The sequence below is a fragment of the Triticum aestivum genome, chromosome 5B (genome assembly GCF_018294505.1).
Source record: "Triticum aestivum cultivar Chinese Spring chromosome 5B, IWGSC CS RefSeq v2.1, whole genome shotgun sequence".
Lineage (NCBI taxonomy): Eukaryota > Viridiplantae > Streptophyta > Magnoliopsida > Poales > Poaceae > Triticum > Triticum aestivum.
In genome coordinates, this window is record NC_057807.1 from 108,217,418 (window position 1) to 108,232,613 (window position 15,196).

At 44.3% G+C, this 15,196-nt stretch overlaps 2 protein-coding genes across 6 annotated transcripts; one reads left to right on the forward strand and one right to left on the reverse strand.

Moving 5' to 3' along the window:
* The first annotated feature begins 1,556 nt into the window (after positions 1 to 1,556).
* On the forward strand, positions 1,557 to 7,063 carry LOC123110660 (protein NEN1). Its single transcript, XM_044531239.1, has 6 exons — positions 1,557 to 3,066; positions 3,798 to 3,955; positions 4,150 to 4,196; positions 5,114 to 5,177; positions 5,851 to 6,485; positions 6,569 to 7,063. Exons 1-6 carry the CDS (start codon positions 2,739 to 2,741, stop codon positions 6,801 to 6,803), a joined length of 1,467 nt encoding a protein of 488 aa, XP_044387174.1. The 5' UTR covers positions 1,557 to 2,738; the 3' UTR covers positions 6,804 to 7,063.
* A 2,454-nt stretch (positions 7,064 to 9,517) lies between these two features.
* Positions 9,518 to 14,513, reverse strand: LOC123110661 (protein FAR1-RELATED SEQUENCE 5). 5 transcript variants are annotated; one of them, XM_044531240.1, is made up of 5 exons: positions 14,415 to 14,513; positions 13,842 to 13,918; positions 13,360 to 13,510; positions 10,494 to 12,603; positions 9,518 to 10,001 (listed from the first exon to the last, which is right to left on the reverse strand). In XM_044531240.1, the coding sequence occupies exons 4-5, from the start codon at positions 12,585 to 12,587 to the stop codon at positions 9,954 to 9,956; spliced, it is 2,142 nt and encodes a 713-aa protein (XP_044387175.1). In that variant the 5' UTR covers positions 12,588 to 12,603; positions 13,360 to 13,510; positions 13,842 to 13,918; positions 14,415 to 14,513; the 3' UTR covers positions 9,518 to 9,953. The 5 variants fall into 5 exon arrangements, with proteins under 5 accessions (XP_044387175.1, XP_044387178.1, XP_044387179.1 ...); XM_044531243.1 differs by having other exon boundaries at positions 10,494 to 12,640; XM_044531244.1 differs by having other exon boundaries at positions 10,494 to 12,703.
* Between the last annotated feature and the right edge of the window lie 683 nt (positions 14,514 to 15,196).

A 15,196-nucleotide genomic window follows, 5' to 3' on the forward strand; every position in this document is an offset into this window, starting at 1 on the left:
GGTTTTGCGCACGGCGGTGCGCTGGCTCCAGCGGCCGCCGCAAACTAAAGCATGCCCGAGCCGCTCGAGCAGGCGTGCTATATTTCATTTTTTTTCTTAACGATTGCATACATAGCATACAAATATGGACATAGTTCGGCACATAGCCTGCTTCTACGATACAAAATGCGTACATCTAGGTTTCTCCAACGATATATAGTTCTACTTCGTCCACATAGCCTGCTTTTACAATACAAAATAAAACGAAAACTACTACTACTCGTCATTCTCCGACTCGGACTCTGCCTCGGTGATGTCCTTCTCCGACGTCTTTGCATAGGCGTCAAGGAACCGCTCGTCGTGGGAGTCCCAGGACGACACATCTCCTAGCGCCATGTTGTATTTAGCGACCGCCTTCCACGTTCACTTGTCCTCGCGATAGGCGGCTTGCTCCTTCCTTCTCTCCTCCCTCTCCGCCCTCCTCTCGGCGCAGAACTGTTCCTCGTTGATGATGTCTTGCGGAAAGCGTTGCCTCCACAGCTCCATGGCTTCCTCGTCCATCTCGGCCAGGCTAAGACGGCGCTCCCGTCTCCGGTGTTTGCGATGATTCTCGTCAGTGTTAAGCCACGGGAAAGGCGCCAGCTCCTGTGCCCGCTCCCGTGTCGCCACGTCGGTGAAGTTCATGTCCCAACGGGATCGCAGGAGGTGCCACGCCGCAGCGTCGTACGCGCGGACGCCATCCTGGGCGGTGTCGAAGGTTCTGAGGCCGAGGCGCACGCCGCCGCCCGACTGAATCGAGGCGGAATAGGTACCGGACGAACGCACGCGAATGCCGCGGTAGCCCGAACCTCCCTAGTGGCGAGGCGACATGGTGGCGCGGTGGTGGCGTGTCGGCGGCGAGGAGAGAAAGCAGTGGAGGGAGCGAGAGAGAGCGGCAGAGGGCGCTACAATTTTATAAGCGCGCCGGACGCGGTGCGCCAAATCTAGCACGCGAGCTGCCGCCTTTTCCCGCCCGCGCTAGTTTGCCGCCACCGCTGGAGCGCGTGAAACCGGGCCGTGCGTGCTAAAAAACCAATTTACCGCGCGCGCATATTTTTGCGCGACTGTTGGAGATGCTCTTAGCGCCGTGTGCTTGCCTGTCATGTAGCGGGTGTGCTTCTTTCTGTCGAATAGCACGCGTGCACTAGGGACGTGTTTGGTTTCTTGTGTGGCACCCGGGTCGCACTCGCCATGCAAAATCTATTGTGTTTGGTGGCCTGTGCGGCCTGCTCGGCCTGGCCCAACCGATGCAAAAGGAGGCCTCTCAGCCAGGCTGAGGGGCACGCACGAATCGGCCGTATCTCCGAGCCAGGCTCGCGCGTGCAGCCACAACTCCCGTCCCGTGTCTCCTTCTCCTCCTCCTCTCTCTCACGCATCAGATTGGATCGAGTAACCCATCGCCGCCGCCGCCGCCGCCTGAGCTCCCTCGTCCACCAGCGGTCCGAGCTCCCTCATTCACCACCAGTCCAGGCACCCTAGCCTGCCCTCTTCCATGCCCACGCCACCTGGACAGCCGCCTCATCCACCACCCGTCCGAGCTCCCTCGCCGGTGCTACTCCATGCCCACGCCGGGGAACACGCCGTCCGCCACCAATCTAGAGGAAGAAGGGGAGAGGGGAGCACCTGCGTGCTGCGAGCCGCAACGGGCGTCGCGTTTTTCCCCTTCTCTCCCCTCAAACTGCGCCACCGCTCCCAATCCTTCCGGCGAGCCGCAGCTGAATCTCGCCGTCGGCATCTCCTCCCCGCCGCCCATCTGCGCCCCAGCCAACTCGTCACCCTCCACCTCCTCGTTTGATTTGTTTTCTGAATTGTCTAGATCGGTGATAATGTTTTCCTTTCTTTGAGAAATTTTTTGATAAATAAAAATTGAAACATGAGTTCAGCTTAGCGTTCTTTTACATGTTCCATCGAATGGTCCAGATCCAGTTGAAATGATTGAAATTGGAAGAGGAAAGCTCACAGACTTAAACTCAAATGCAGTCCACCAAACAACATTTGTTGTATATGCTTTGGAAGAAGCTTGTACAGTTTGGGAAGGGGGTTTTTGAGAGAAAAGAAAAATCTACTTCAACCGATATGCCCTTAGGCACGGCCATGCATAACATAGAAATCACACGTGGAAGGGGTGGGCAATTAGCTAGAGCAGCAGGTGCTGTAGCGAAACTCATTGCAAAAGAGGGTAAATCGGCCACTTTAAGATTAGCATCTCTAATGCAACAATATCATACAGTCTACCAAACACACATCTCAACCAATCTCTGCATCAGCTCAACCAGGCCACGCTCATCCAGGATCCCCCATGCGATGCAGGCTAGAGTCACCCAGGCAACCAAACACGCCCTAGGAATTTGGGTTTAGGTATATACCTTTTTCACTCTTTCCCGCAAAAACAAAAAGAAGAAGAAGAAAAAGGAAGAGTTCGGTTTTGCTTGAGCAAACCCAAATCCAACCCGAACTCCTATCCCGGCCCCCACCTCCACGGCACCGCCACCGCCACCGCGGCATTTCTTCCTCCAACACCTCTCTCCTCCCCATCGCCGCCGCTCCCGTCACGCCACCTTCCTTCCACCCCCACCTCCCACGCAAGCCCTCGCCCGAGCTGCCGCCTCCTCCTCCTATTTATCCAGCGCTTGCCCACCCGGGGCCGCCTCCATCAACCACCTGCCCCTGCCCCTGCCCTTCCTTCCCTTGGAAAGTTGGAATCTACCCAAGGGTCCCAAATGGAGACGGGGTCTGTGGCTGCAGCTACGGTGGAGGAGGGGTCGACGGCGGGGCCGCAGGCGGGGGGCGCCGAGATCGCCTTCTTCGACCTGGAGACGTCGGTGCCGCAGCGGGCCGGGCAGGGCTACGCGCTGCTCGAGTTCGGGGCCATCCTGGTGTGCCCGCGCCGCCTCGTCGAGGTCGCCTGCTACGCCACGCTCGTGCGCCCCGCCGACCTCGGCGTCGTCTCCGCCGCCTCCGTGCGCTGCAACGGCATCACGCGTGACGCCGTCGCTGCCGCGCCGTGCTTCCGCGACGTCGCCGACAAGGTCTACGACCTCCTGCACGGTGAGCGCCCCGCGCCATCTAGTTGTTTGTTTGTTTGTTTGTTTGTTTCAACACCGGGAGCTGGTTCTTGGCTCCTAATACACGCCAAGGACTTACTTACAATTAAGAATAATTATTAGTAAGTCTAACGGGGAAGGAGCCCGGTCGGAATTTAATTAAGGTCAATAACAACAACAACAGCAGTAGCTAAGGCTCCCTACTAAAAGAAAGGGGCACTATCAGAATTTATTCACCCAATCTCTGAATGAATGGTAGGTCTTCCTGTTTACTACGCGCAGTTCTCCCTATAGGACTTATGGAAAGGTGACACCATCAGCGGGCTTTCATGGCAATAGGCCTCTACAATAGTGTGTGTATGTGAATTCGTGGAGTGGTGCAGGAGCTGGTTAGCAATGATGGCTTCTTATGCAGTTAGACAGTGCTGTAATTTATGACTGCGGTATGAGATTGCAGTTCTTGCTGCCTATGGCTTGTAACTGAAGACCTCTGCAACCTTCCTCAGATGCAAGGATGTCGGTAGAAATGTGTGCATATTCTAAGGAAATGGAACATAGGTGCAAACATTGTGCGGTTTTTTTTCCGTATAATTGCTGTAGGATCATACATAAATGAAATCCACACAAGCGGAAGTTAGAAGCATCATCTTTGTTTAGGTCTGAACCTGAATGTCTGCTTTTTAAGCTGTTTCCTGTGAAAGTTCTCACGATAACAATCTTGCTAATTTCGTACAGGGAGGGTTTGGGCCGGGCACAACATCGTGAGGTTTGATGTGCCAAGAATAAGGGAAGCGTTCACCGAGATTGGCCGGACACCTCCGGAGCCGAAAGGGATGATCGACACACTACCTCTGCTTACCCAGCGGTTTGGGAGGAGAGCAGGAGACATGAAGGTACACAAGCTTGTGTTGATGTAGAGTCATATAGGAGGTTTTGATTTAGATGAGGATTAATCATATGGACAATTGAGTTTTCACTCGAGCTGAAAAACATATGGCCTTTCCAGCTTTACTGAAAGCTTTCAGGACAGTTCCTTATTGCAACAAGGAATATTCATATCTTCTTATCTTGTCTATTGTATTCACAGATGGCAAGCTTGGCAAATTACTTCGGTCTAGGGAGGCAAAAGCACAGGTAGATGTTACATTAATCCAGAAGTTATAATTTCGTCTGAATTCTGAATGCTTTGTTGCAACTAATTGTCACCTTTGCCCACTTAGTATCACTTCACTTCACTTCCTGTAACATGCCTTGCTAGGTTGCTATCCATTGTTCGTTGACCTTGTCATGTTGCTCAGATTAGCATATCTTGCATGCTGCTACTTGGGATGTCGGGATAGTGTGATACAAGAAATTTTGTTGCACGATGCCTCGTTTGATTTCCTAACTATCTAATATGTCTTGCAGCATGATGTAACTTAGGATACCCAGATCATATCCACCCCTGATTTTCGTCCCTTCCCATATTAGATGCTTGTCTGAAAATTAGTTTCTCCTAATAAACTATTACATGATCTATGATGATACGTATTTACAGATGTATCATGCTGAGCAGAAGAGATGTAACAGTTGTATGTGACCCAGCCCATTATATGTCTTGGCAGCATCATGTCGCTTAGTATACCTAGATCCAATCCAACCTGGATTTTGCCCCATCCCATCTTAGGTGTCTCATCTGAAAATCAATATCTCCTAAAAGGCAAAGACTATTACATGATTCGTCTTTATAGGTATAACATGCGGAGTTCAAGAGATGTCACAATTATATGTGGCCCAGTCCATCAATTCTTACTCTTAGTACAAATTGATTGTTGCAAACAGCTATCTTGGTTCATGTGAATTACATCTGTTGCTCAGTGCGCTCATGATTGTGCCCAACGTTTGCTCAGTTTCTTATCAAGTTTGATTTGCATTCCCTTCTGCAAGGAAATATCATTAACTACCAAGTGATAGTTACAAGTTGATATTATTATTTCCTGTGATTTTTTTATTTATTACATGAAACTGTAGTGAATGATCTTGTACTAAATTGCTTTGAAATCTATCTACAGGAGCCTGGATGATGTCAGGATGAACCTTGAAGTTCTCAAATATTGTGCTACAGTGTTGTTCCTGGTATGATTGCTTAACTGCCTATTATTCAGATGACCTTGATGAAACATTTATACAATTTTTTTGTAGTAGCTGGATGGTTACCTTCTGCTACTTTTGTTTCCCTGAAATTACTATGGTGTTTTTTCCTGCCATTTTTTCATGCATTGATCATCTGGAGTAGCTTCAACGGACTGTTGAGATTTAACTATTGCAGTATAGACCTTGTATCAATGGCAGGAGCATCATCAACGTATAACACATCTTTCATTTTCTTAATATGTTCCCTGTTTTGATAATTGCAGTTGTTATTTTTCTGCTAAACAAAGAAAACCATCATTGTACTTCAAGATCTTGAATTACGGATAGAAATAGTACTCCCTCGTTTTCCGTGATTAAACTTTGACCATCATTTTCATCAGTAATATATTAATCATATGTTACAAAACTGTATCATTTGAAACTACGCTTTTGTACGAATTCGATGGTATAATTTTTTTGACATAGCACATGTTTTGTTGGTCAAATGATGGTCAAACTTGAACCTTTACATGTGCGCCATGTTGTGATAGGGACAGAGGGAGTACCAACTAGGAGTATAAAGAACCGATGAAGCATCCTATTTATGACATGTTTCTAGACTCCATTAATCTAGTTGATGTTTCAAGATAATCAATTGACTAAATCCTGCTAACAGGAGGCAAGTTTTCCGGAAGTGCTTATTGTTGAGAACCTTGTGGGTGCAATTACAAGAAGCAAAACTGATGGAGCTACTTCTCCTGAGGTGAAGAATCTTGAAGCAAACACATCACCTGATTCTTTGAAACGACAACGTACTGTTTCTCAAGTCAATGGTTTGACTACAGATCAAGATAATCAAGAATCAGTTGATCCTGCAATGAACGGGGAATCCAGTGACTTGATATCCCACATGGAGGAGATGAAATTAGATGCTTCTGTGCAGATGGATGCGAGTTTCAGTGGTCATTCTGGGTTCCTCGAGCCAGATGATGTATCAACTGAGTGCATCAAGATTTTTACTACCCCTTCTTACCAATTTAATCGGAGAACATTGATCAAGCACAAAGATAGTCCACTACACCTTTGCTGCGCTGGCTTGAAAGTCCAGTTTGGAGTTGGTACAAAGTTCCTAGACACTGCAGGTCGTCCAAAGTTGAACATGGTGGTTCATATCCCTGAGAATCTAAGCAAAGTTCTAGAATTCTGTGATAATCAGGCCCAGAGATTTTTTCAAGAGTCTGGTACCACTTCCGAGTGGAGAACCCTGATAAAGAAGTACGGTTATGTGAATCGTCCAACTGTTCGCCTCAAGTGAGCCCTGGTCCCCTTTCCATTTCTGGTCTTTGATTTGCCACCTCACTTATCTGATTTATAATGTTGAGTTGCTTTTGCAGCATCCCTACCACTCCCAGCAGCGGTGCTTCGCCCTACTCGACAGACATATACCAGAAAGAGCCCAGCGGCAACATTCAGAAGCTTGCTTTTAGCAAGGTAGATGCCGCGGAACTGGACTCCCTGTTTGTTCGGGGGAACAGGCTGGATGCGTTCTTCTCGCTGGAAATATATGACTACCAGCAAAATGCTGGCATCCGGTTGGTCGCAAAGAGGCTGGTTGTACACTCCAAGTAGCACCAGTCATAGTTCATACTATGATGTACTAGTGCTAGAAGCTAACTCTTGCACTAATTTAATTGATTGCTTTATGTCTTCACCCAGTTGTATGTTAATTATTATGCCAGTGTGAATAAGATCTGACCAGTAGCAGGCTAGCAGATGCTGATGCTGAACTAGGGATTCAGAAATTGTAAAATGTTCTAACAAGATGTTTGTCCATCTGTTAACGGAAAGATCATGTATAGATTTATATATTAAGCAGAGGATTAAAGATTTTCTTTTGTGAAACAGTGCGCGTGTATTAGTTAATAGTGTGATTGTCTCGATCAGCTATGTTGTACGTACCACAGTGATGCCTATTCCGAGTGTTTCTGTTCTTAATTCGCCGAATATCCTGGTGCTAGCAGCTACATAATATATGGGACCTTTTTTTTGACAGGTGAATATATACGGAACCTATTAGTTGTGTGTATCTACACTCCCGAGTGTTTCAGTTCTTAATTCGCCGAATATCCCTTTGACAGGTGAATATATATGGGACCTATTAGTTGTGTGTATCTACACGAATAAAACTGTTCATGCTAAGAACCAACCAGTGTTTGGATAGCGTTGTCGTACCCCCAGCACAGCCCGCCAGGGATAAGTCCTTGGATTGGCGCTTTGGTGTCTCGTTTGCGGATTATTCTTTCATTAAAAGGCAATGTTACCTTCAATAGTGAGGCGTCCATGATGACTGCTTTAGTTTTAAAGCTCCGCTACTCCGTCCGAGCCTTTGGTAGGTGGTGTGAGTGTGTACATATGTGTTGTAATCTGTTTTTCTAAAATATGAAAATAAAAATGTTCAAAAAATCATTGCGAGACAAAGGGCACGACACAATGGCACTGATGGTTAAGTCTACATTCACATACATTTCTTCGGCATGGTTTGGAGAAGAAAAATGTTCGGGCTCCATCAGTGATGAGTCTTCTTCACTAATTCATCACGTTGCCTCCCACAAAAATGCAAGTGGACAAATAGTCTAATTTCAACCAAAGTAAGACATGTTCAATGGCTTCTTTGTTTTCCTCTGGGCACTTCTTTTTCTTTTTAAAGAAGTTTAAAAATATTATATCTTTTTTTTTCATATCTCACAGCCACATATATTGCTCAAATAGATATAATTAAGGAGCAATGAGCTTGCACAAAAGCTCTGCATCCAAGAAATACATATACCACCATTGTATCGATTTTCCTTCTACTCGATGATGAGGCAGAGCTTTGCATATCATGCAAATTTTCCATGCCTTGATCATTAAGTTTCCGGATGCAAAAATATAAATGTTATAAATGTTGTTTGTGCCGCACGGTCTTTGCATGTACATGTTGTTGTTGTTGCAAAAATGGGCAAGCAGCAGCCAGTGTAAATTTGCTCACTGAGGCCGAAAGGAGCACCGCTGGCAAGTATGCATGGTGTACCAGATACCAAGATGACAGGAATTTCAGCAGCATATGCGCGTTGAAAGTACACTAGAGGTGTGGTTTGTTCACTGGCATAGCTTTACTAAACACGTCCGTGGAAAATCGACGTGTGTTTATAGAATTATAGTGCACAAAGGTGCCGAAGAGTGGGACTTTCCCACAACTAAACAACGATCCACATTTTAAATATATGAACAGGTAAAATAGCTTTGTACCATATTGTGCTACCAAACAGAGGTTTCTATTTCCTCGCACCTATCCTACTCCAAGTCTCCAAGAACGTTGGGCACAACTAGTTATTCATGATCCATGACAACACGATCTAGTGCAGTTTATAGAGAAAACTAGCTTAAAATGCTCTTTGAGCCTTTAAATCTGAATCCCTGTAGAGGTCTTAGCGTGAACGTCGACAGTAGGCAATGGGCTCAAGGGGACTGTGTGAACTAGACATGTTTGTATGGGAGGCAGCAGGCTCTAGAGGACTGTGTGAAGTACACATATTTGTATGGGAGGCAACGTGGTCAAGAGGAGCAGTGTGACCGCCGGGTAGCATTGGAGAAGAGTGAAGAGCTCATCTTCATCCTTTCCCGATGGACGCCAACACCCATCACCACTAGGTTCCGCCACCCTGAGATCACCATATTAGATCCTCCTATGATGGACTGTCTAGCTGAGTTAACAGGTGTAACTCTGTTTTTGTAGCTTCTCCCAATGCATAAAATACATGGGTGCTCTACCTACACCTTTGTGTCCCTCCACTATTCCAGCAACTAAATATGAATCTGCACCTGACACATCCCACAAAATGAAATGACAATATGAGGCTACTTGCATCCATGGAGCAGTGGTAATAGGACTCTACACATATATAGCACTGTTTTCACCTTCCTGTTAACTTCATGCATGTGATGTATACATGCAAAAACTATGTGGTGGCCATTCAGGAGTTGTGAGTGGCATGCTTTTGCCATGGCCGCCAGTATTTGCTCAACAATTAAGCATGATGGAGCCATGATGCATGTACATCATGTAATGTAACCCTCGTTGCAACTGCCGCCATGCTATCTAGGACCAGAGAATCCAGAAAGAGAACAAACCCCATGATTATATAATATCAAGAATCGGCTATAATATTTGTTACTAACTGAATTTAGACTAGGTGTAAATTCTTTTTTGAAATAAAAGGGAATCTCCTAAAATAGAAGATTTTTATTTCTTGACTCTCATAAATTGCAAGTACTGCTTCTGCAAGTACGCATGCACAAGCAACTGAACTCTCATACAGTTTCCATGTTACAGATATATAGCATTGTTTTCACCTCCCCCCATCGATTTCCATTAACCGCCACAAAGTTATTACAGGCCAAAGTATCAAAGAAAAAAAACAATGCAAAATCTATGTAATGGACACCAGTAGCATTGTATTGCCACGGGCCGCACTGGTTTAATTCTTACTGCTTACCTAGTTTGAACAGTGCCACCAGCCATAATCTTCACATGAGTCTCCTAGACAATCTGAGAGGCTCTTCTGAATCAAATTCAAACCATATTGCTGCAGCATCAATTCTGTGCTAATAATCATTTTCATTTACCATCCACAGGAGCACTCTTCATCTTGAGAGGGTTAGATGCTATTCTCCACCAAACTAATTAACAGTGTATCATTGTGGATAACTGCAATCCCCAGCAGTAAATAGAAAATACATTCAGGGAGACCAAGAGGAGACAAGAAACTGGCCAAGCAGATTAGTCACCTGAAAGGCAAACAAAATGCAGTGTAGTTGCATAGCTTCCGTCTGATAAGAAAACTTCTGATAATGTAAATCGGACATAGCATCTTTTTTCATCTCATTTTCAGTCAGAAAAGAAAAAAAAACTGAGAGCAGCAAGTTTCAACAAGCAACACTATGTTCATCTCAAAAAGTTTAAAATATGGTACAGCTCCTGTTTTGAAGTAGCATCTTTTTTCATCTCATTTTCAATCAGAAAAAAAAACTGAGAGCAGCAAGTTTCAACGAGCAACACTATGTTTATCACAAAAAGTTTAAAATATGGTACAGCTCCTGTTTTGAATAATTTCAATTAGGAATTACATAGCATTTAGTAATTGACATAAAGCCATAAAAGTACTCCAGGACTCATTCTGATCAACCAAGCAAAAACAATAACCGCTAGTACCAACTACCAACTTTGCTGCTTTAAGAATATGATTCTCATGAAAATTTTATAATATCATTAGGGCATACCTTCCGTCTGGAATCAGGCAAAGACTGATCAGTCATGCTATCATCAACCATGACATCCTCATTGATGTTTATAGCATCCCTTTGTGATACCCTCGCTGGATTTCTTTCATAAACAATAATCTCTTCATATGCCTTCTGTAAGATATCTTTTGCTGCTTTGTACACTGTCTCTGATCCAGATCCTTTCTCAGCACATCCGATGGCATCAGCACATAGAACATCGTAACGGCTTGTAATGGACTGACAAGCATCATCTTGATGGTTATCGCAATTGTATTCTAATAAACCACTGTCTCTGGCCTTCCTTGTCCAACGCTTCAAAAAGTAATCAGGTGGAAGCAAATGTGGATCAACTATTATGAATACTCCTAGAATATGACGGCATAAAATACCTGAGAACTCAAAGTATTTGCAACTACATTTTGCCATCTTATTGGAAGAATTGTAGGTCACACAGAATGTATCTGATGAATTTTCATCTTTCATGATGTTGTATTCACTTATGCAGCCATCTTTAGTTTTCTGAATAATATATGCCAAAGACTCTGTAAATTCTTCCTGAAATCTACCAAAGACTGCTTTGGTGTAGGTACGTGCTGCCTGCTTTTCCATTGGTGATGCAGTCTTTGTTGTCACCAAATTTAAAGAAGTGTCCATATCTGCTTTTGCTTCTTCCTCATAATGGTTTTCGATGCTCAAATCAAATTGGGTTAGAAAAACTTCCAGTGTCACCTTCATACTGAAATACTTCTTGTAGAAATCATTCATGGTTTCTAATTTCTGACCTTTAGATATTTCTGCACAGAATGTATCCATCAGGTACAAAGGAACCCATTTTTGGCGGATATTGTACATTGCTTGAAGCCATGTATTATTTCTTAAATCATAAGTATCAATGATTGACATCCACGCTGTTTCAAATGTGTTGATTGTTTCAGACTCAATAACACAGCTTTCTAACTCATCTATTAAAGTAGGATGCTCTGAGTATGTATGAGCTAACTTCTGTTTGGTTCTACTCAAAATGTGCCACTTGCAGAAGCGGTGACAGGTATGCGGAAAAACCCTTCCAATTGCAGCTTTCATGGCCCGATTTTGGTCGGTAACTAGTGAACATGGTGCCTTCCCACTCATTGCTGCCAGCCATGTTTCAAATAGCCAAACAAATGAGCATTCAGTATCTTCCATAAGCAATGCACATCCAAATATAACACGCTGAAGATGATGATTGACTCCTGAAAAGGTAACAAAGGGCATCATATACTTGTTCTTCTTGTATGTTGTGTCAAATGTAACAGCATCCCCAAAATGCTGATAAGCAAGTTTAGCTCTAGCATCGGCCCAGAAAACATTCATTAGACAGCTATTCTTGTCGACCTGTATGGCATGGAAGAAAGCAGGGTCATTGGCTTGCATCTTCTTCAAATAATCAAGAAGACCTTGAGCGTCTCCGCCTTCCCCAAGAATATTCTGCCTCAGAAAGGGCACTCCGTCTGAGCCCATCATAGTGATCTTATTGGAGGCATCAAGCAAACCTCTGTCACGAAGATACCCAACTCTACTACAGGTGCCAAGGTTATGATTGTGAGCTGTTTCAAGCTTGGAAACAACCCAATGGTTTGATTCTCTGACCACCTCCATCATAGCATTGCAACCTTCCCGCATAGACATCCTCTCACGCTTCTTTGTAGCCTCTTCTGATGATGGATTCTTCTTTCTGTACATGCCTTCCCTTGAGCAAACAAACCGCCTCATGACAACAACCTCCTCTGCACCTTTCGAACGGCGAGACCTACCAACACGGAAGGGAAATCCAAGGTGCCTGGCATACTCATTGTAGAAAGTCTTTGCTGCTTCATCAGATTCAAATGTCATACCTAGCAATGGCTCTTTAGGATCCTCTGGAGGTACAAAATCTTCCATGGCATCCTGCTCCGTAATACCACCAACCGAAGCAGCTACTCCTGCTTCTATGACTGGATCTCCGAGAATCAGATTGTCATTCTGGACAGACCGAGCATTGGTGTCCAAGGACATGAGGCAATCAACATAATCCGCAATCAGCTCATCCCCTTCACTCCTTGCAGCTTCCATCAGTGTATATCAAGTTCTGCACACATCAATCACAGAATGATATGTATCATCACTTGCACATGGGGGCAGAGCTAGGATTTTAAGCCAAGGTATGCTGATTAACAAAAAAGAATCCACTGCAGTTTAAAATATAGTAGTTCAAAATAACAGCAACTGAAGTACAGATTGTTCTTTATAACGATAGTATCTTGAATAGTTTAATTCAATTACAAAAATTAAGAAAAAAATTACATTTGACTCTATGATATGTCGGACATTTTCCACACCAAAAAAGTTGCACATTAGCTACAAATCAATTCATTACTAGACGGAACAGAGCGCTCTGCTGCACCCAGGTATAGCCACATCCGCCACATGCGATTTTAGGGAGGCTGGCGTGTGCGTATTTCTGTATCCTATCTTTTTTTGTTGGGGGATGGTCAATTTGAGTCGCACACCGGTATGGAATGGAGGACTATTCATACATCAACAAGCATCCTCCCACAAACCCACTGTTCAGCCCGAAGACCCACCCAGCAGCTACAGCGAGGCTCTAAGCTTACAAAGTCTCAGTGGCATCCTCACTATAAAGGGAAGAAAAGGTTTCTAAAAATTAACTCTCTTGCCAACATAATGTACCAACAGTAATGACATCAATGATAGTGTATTGCACAATTTGAGGCAAATGAAGTTGATCTTGTATGCACAAAATGGTGTCCTGCTGGGAGGAGGCAAACTTGCATTAACAAATCTGAAATTCAAACATGCTATAACTGATTTGCTCAAATCTTACCATAACAAATCTGAACACCATACAGGTTATAACTGATTTGCTCAATCTGAACCTATTCAGACAACATGTTTGCTCTATGTAGCAGTCAGACTGCCAATCACATCCATGGTGGCCCTCAACACCCCCTTGTACCTATTGTCATGCCCATGGTCTGCAGTCAAGAAAGCTCTTAAATTCATAGTAGTTGCTTGAAGCAAAGTCGCACTGCCAAAACAAAGTATATACAGGAAAGCAAAAGTCTAAGAGGGACATGCAAAAGCTTGTAACAGCAGAAGAAACCATAGTGAAATATTGTAGTGCACAACCATTTAATAAGAAACAATCGAGCCTAATAACCAAACCACCATCATAAATTGTTTTGAATAAAAGGCATAAGTTTTATGTGGATAAAGATTAACTCTTTTGTTGGAACAACCACCAGTCGAACGATTCATAGGGGAACCGAAAAACTAATAACAGAAGCTGGGAAACAAAATGTATACCTGAGCAGAACTGGATGTGTATCATTCTTCACTAATGCCCCATACCTCATTAAGCTTCTCACAATTACCAAGACTACCTGCACAGGTGGACAGAAACAAACAGTAAAAGCTAGCACCACACTAAAAATCAGCCATAGCAAAGCATTCTGAAGCACAACAATTGCCAGCTCATATGCATCTGCTAAATAACTTACTAACATGAATTCTTCACTGTATGCGCCACTTACATCTATACAACGTATCATTCATTATTCAGTCTATGCACCACTTCATTGAATAGATGCAAAGGAATGCCTGTGCAGGTGATGATGTGTAAGGTAAACCATGCCACATCGAGTACTGAAGATAAAAGGTATTTTTGGTTGCCGTAACTGAAAATGTGAGAGCAAGTGTATTATGGAAAAGCCTACAAATTAACAGGCGAACTCTAAAACTGGAAGCGGATTAAAATCGTGAAATTAGACATCAACTATTTACCAAGTGTACAACATTGTAGGAAATCAAGAAAGGAAAATCAGGAATTATTATCTCTATTGGCCATGGCAAGAGAAGAGTTGCAGCATGGGGAATTACATCAGTCAAAGGGATGAACAAACCCAGGGAAAGAGGCCGTCAAGGTCAGCGAAAAGGGCTGGTCGCGTTCGCGGCGCCTTCGTCGTCTTTGCGGGGGGGGGGGGGGGGGGGGGGGGGGGGGGGCGGGGCGGGGGGAGAAGAGGGGGCCGAGCGGGGACTATATGCTGTGGAGCAGGCGGAGGTCGAGCGCAAGCAGCAGCGGCGGGGAGTGACGGGGAGCGGCGCACCTACATGGGACAGTTCAGAGCGTCTCCAACAGGCAGCAGGTAATTAACCGTTCTTTACGGATTTTAGACCAAAAATCAGTGCTCCAATAACTGCGCTATATAAATTTTGGAGGTAAATACATCACAGATGCTTGAACTTGTCTCGAATGTGCACTTTGATGCCTGAACTTGCAAAATACATTGAATTGGTTCCGTAACTTGACATGAACGTGCATATACGGTTCAAATCTTGTTTTTATACGTCCATGACGCCAACGAGGCACTCTAGGATATAAGGGACAAGGTGTATGGCCTGTTTTTTTTTGCCGAAAACCCCCTAGAATAAAATTTTTCTACAAAAAGGCCCTCAAAAAGAAAATAAACTGGTCCGGGGTTTGAACCACATACGCAGGTGTGCGTGCCTAGCCAATCTACGCGTTCAAATTTAGTGTCGGGAAAGGATTCATACACTTTATAAACATAAAGCTGAACAATGTAAATTAAAGATATTATTCCAGCAATATAGTGCCATTGCTTTGAACCTGCAACCAGTGGCTATATAGCGGCCGCACGTAC

Bases quoted from the DNA above. Each gene is read 5' to 3' on its own strand.
- LOC123110661 (XM_044531240.1), bottom strand. From the start codon at position 12,587: ATGGAAGCTGCAAGGAGTGAAGGGGATGAGCTGATTGCGGATTATGTT. The intron at 10,002-10,493 runs GTATGCCCTAAT...TTTGCCTTTCAG, and splicing joins TGCCTGATTCCAGACGGAAG to GTGACTAATCTGCTTGGCCA.
- LOC123110660 (XM_044531239.1), top strand. From the start codon at position 2,739: ATGGAGACGGGGTCTGTGGCTGCAGCTACGGTGGAGGAGGGGTCGACG. The intron at 3,956-4,149 runs GTACACAAGCTT...TTGTATTCACAG, and splicing joins GGAGAGCAGGAGACATGAAG to ATGGCAAGCTTGGCAAATTA. The intron at 4,197-5,113 runs GTAGATGTTACA...ATCTATCTACAG, and splicing joins CTAGGGAGGCAAAAGCACAG to GAGCCTGGATGATGTCAGGA.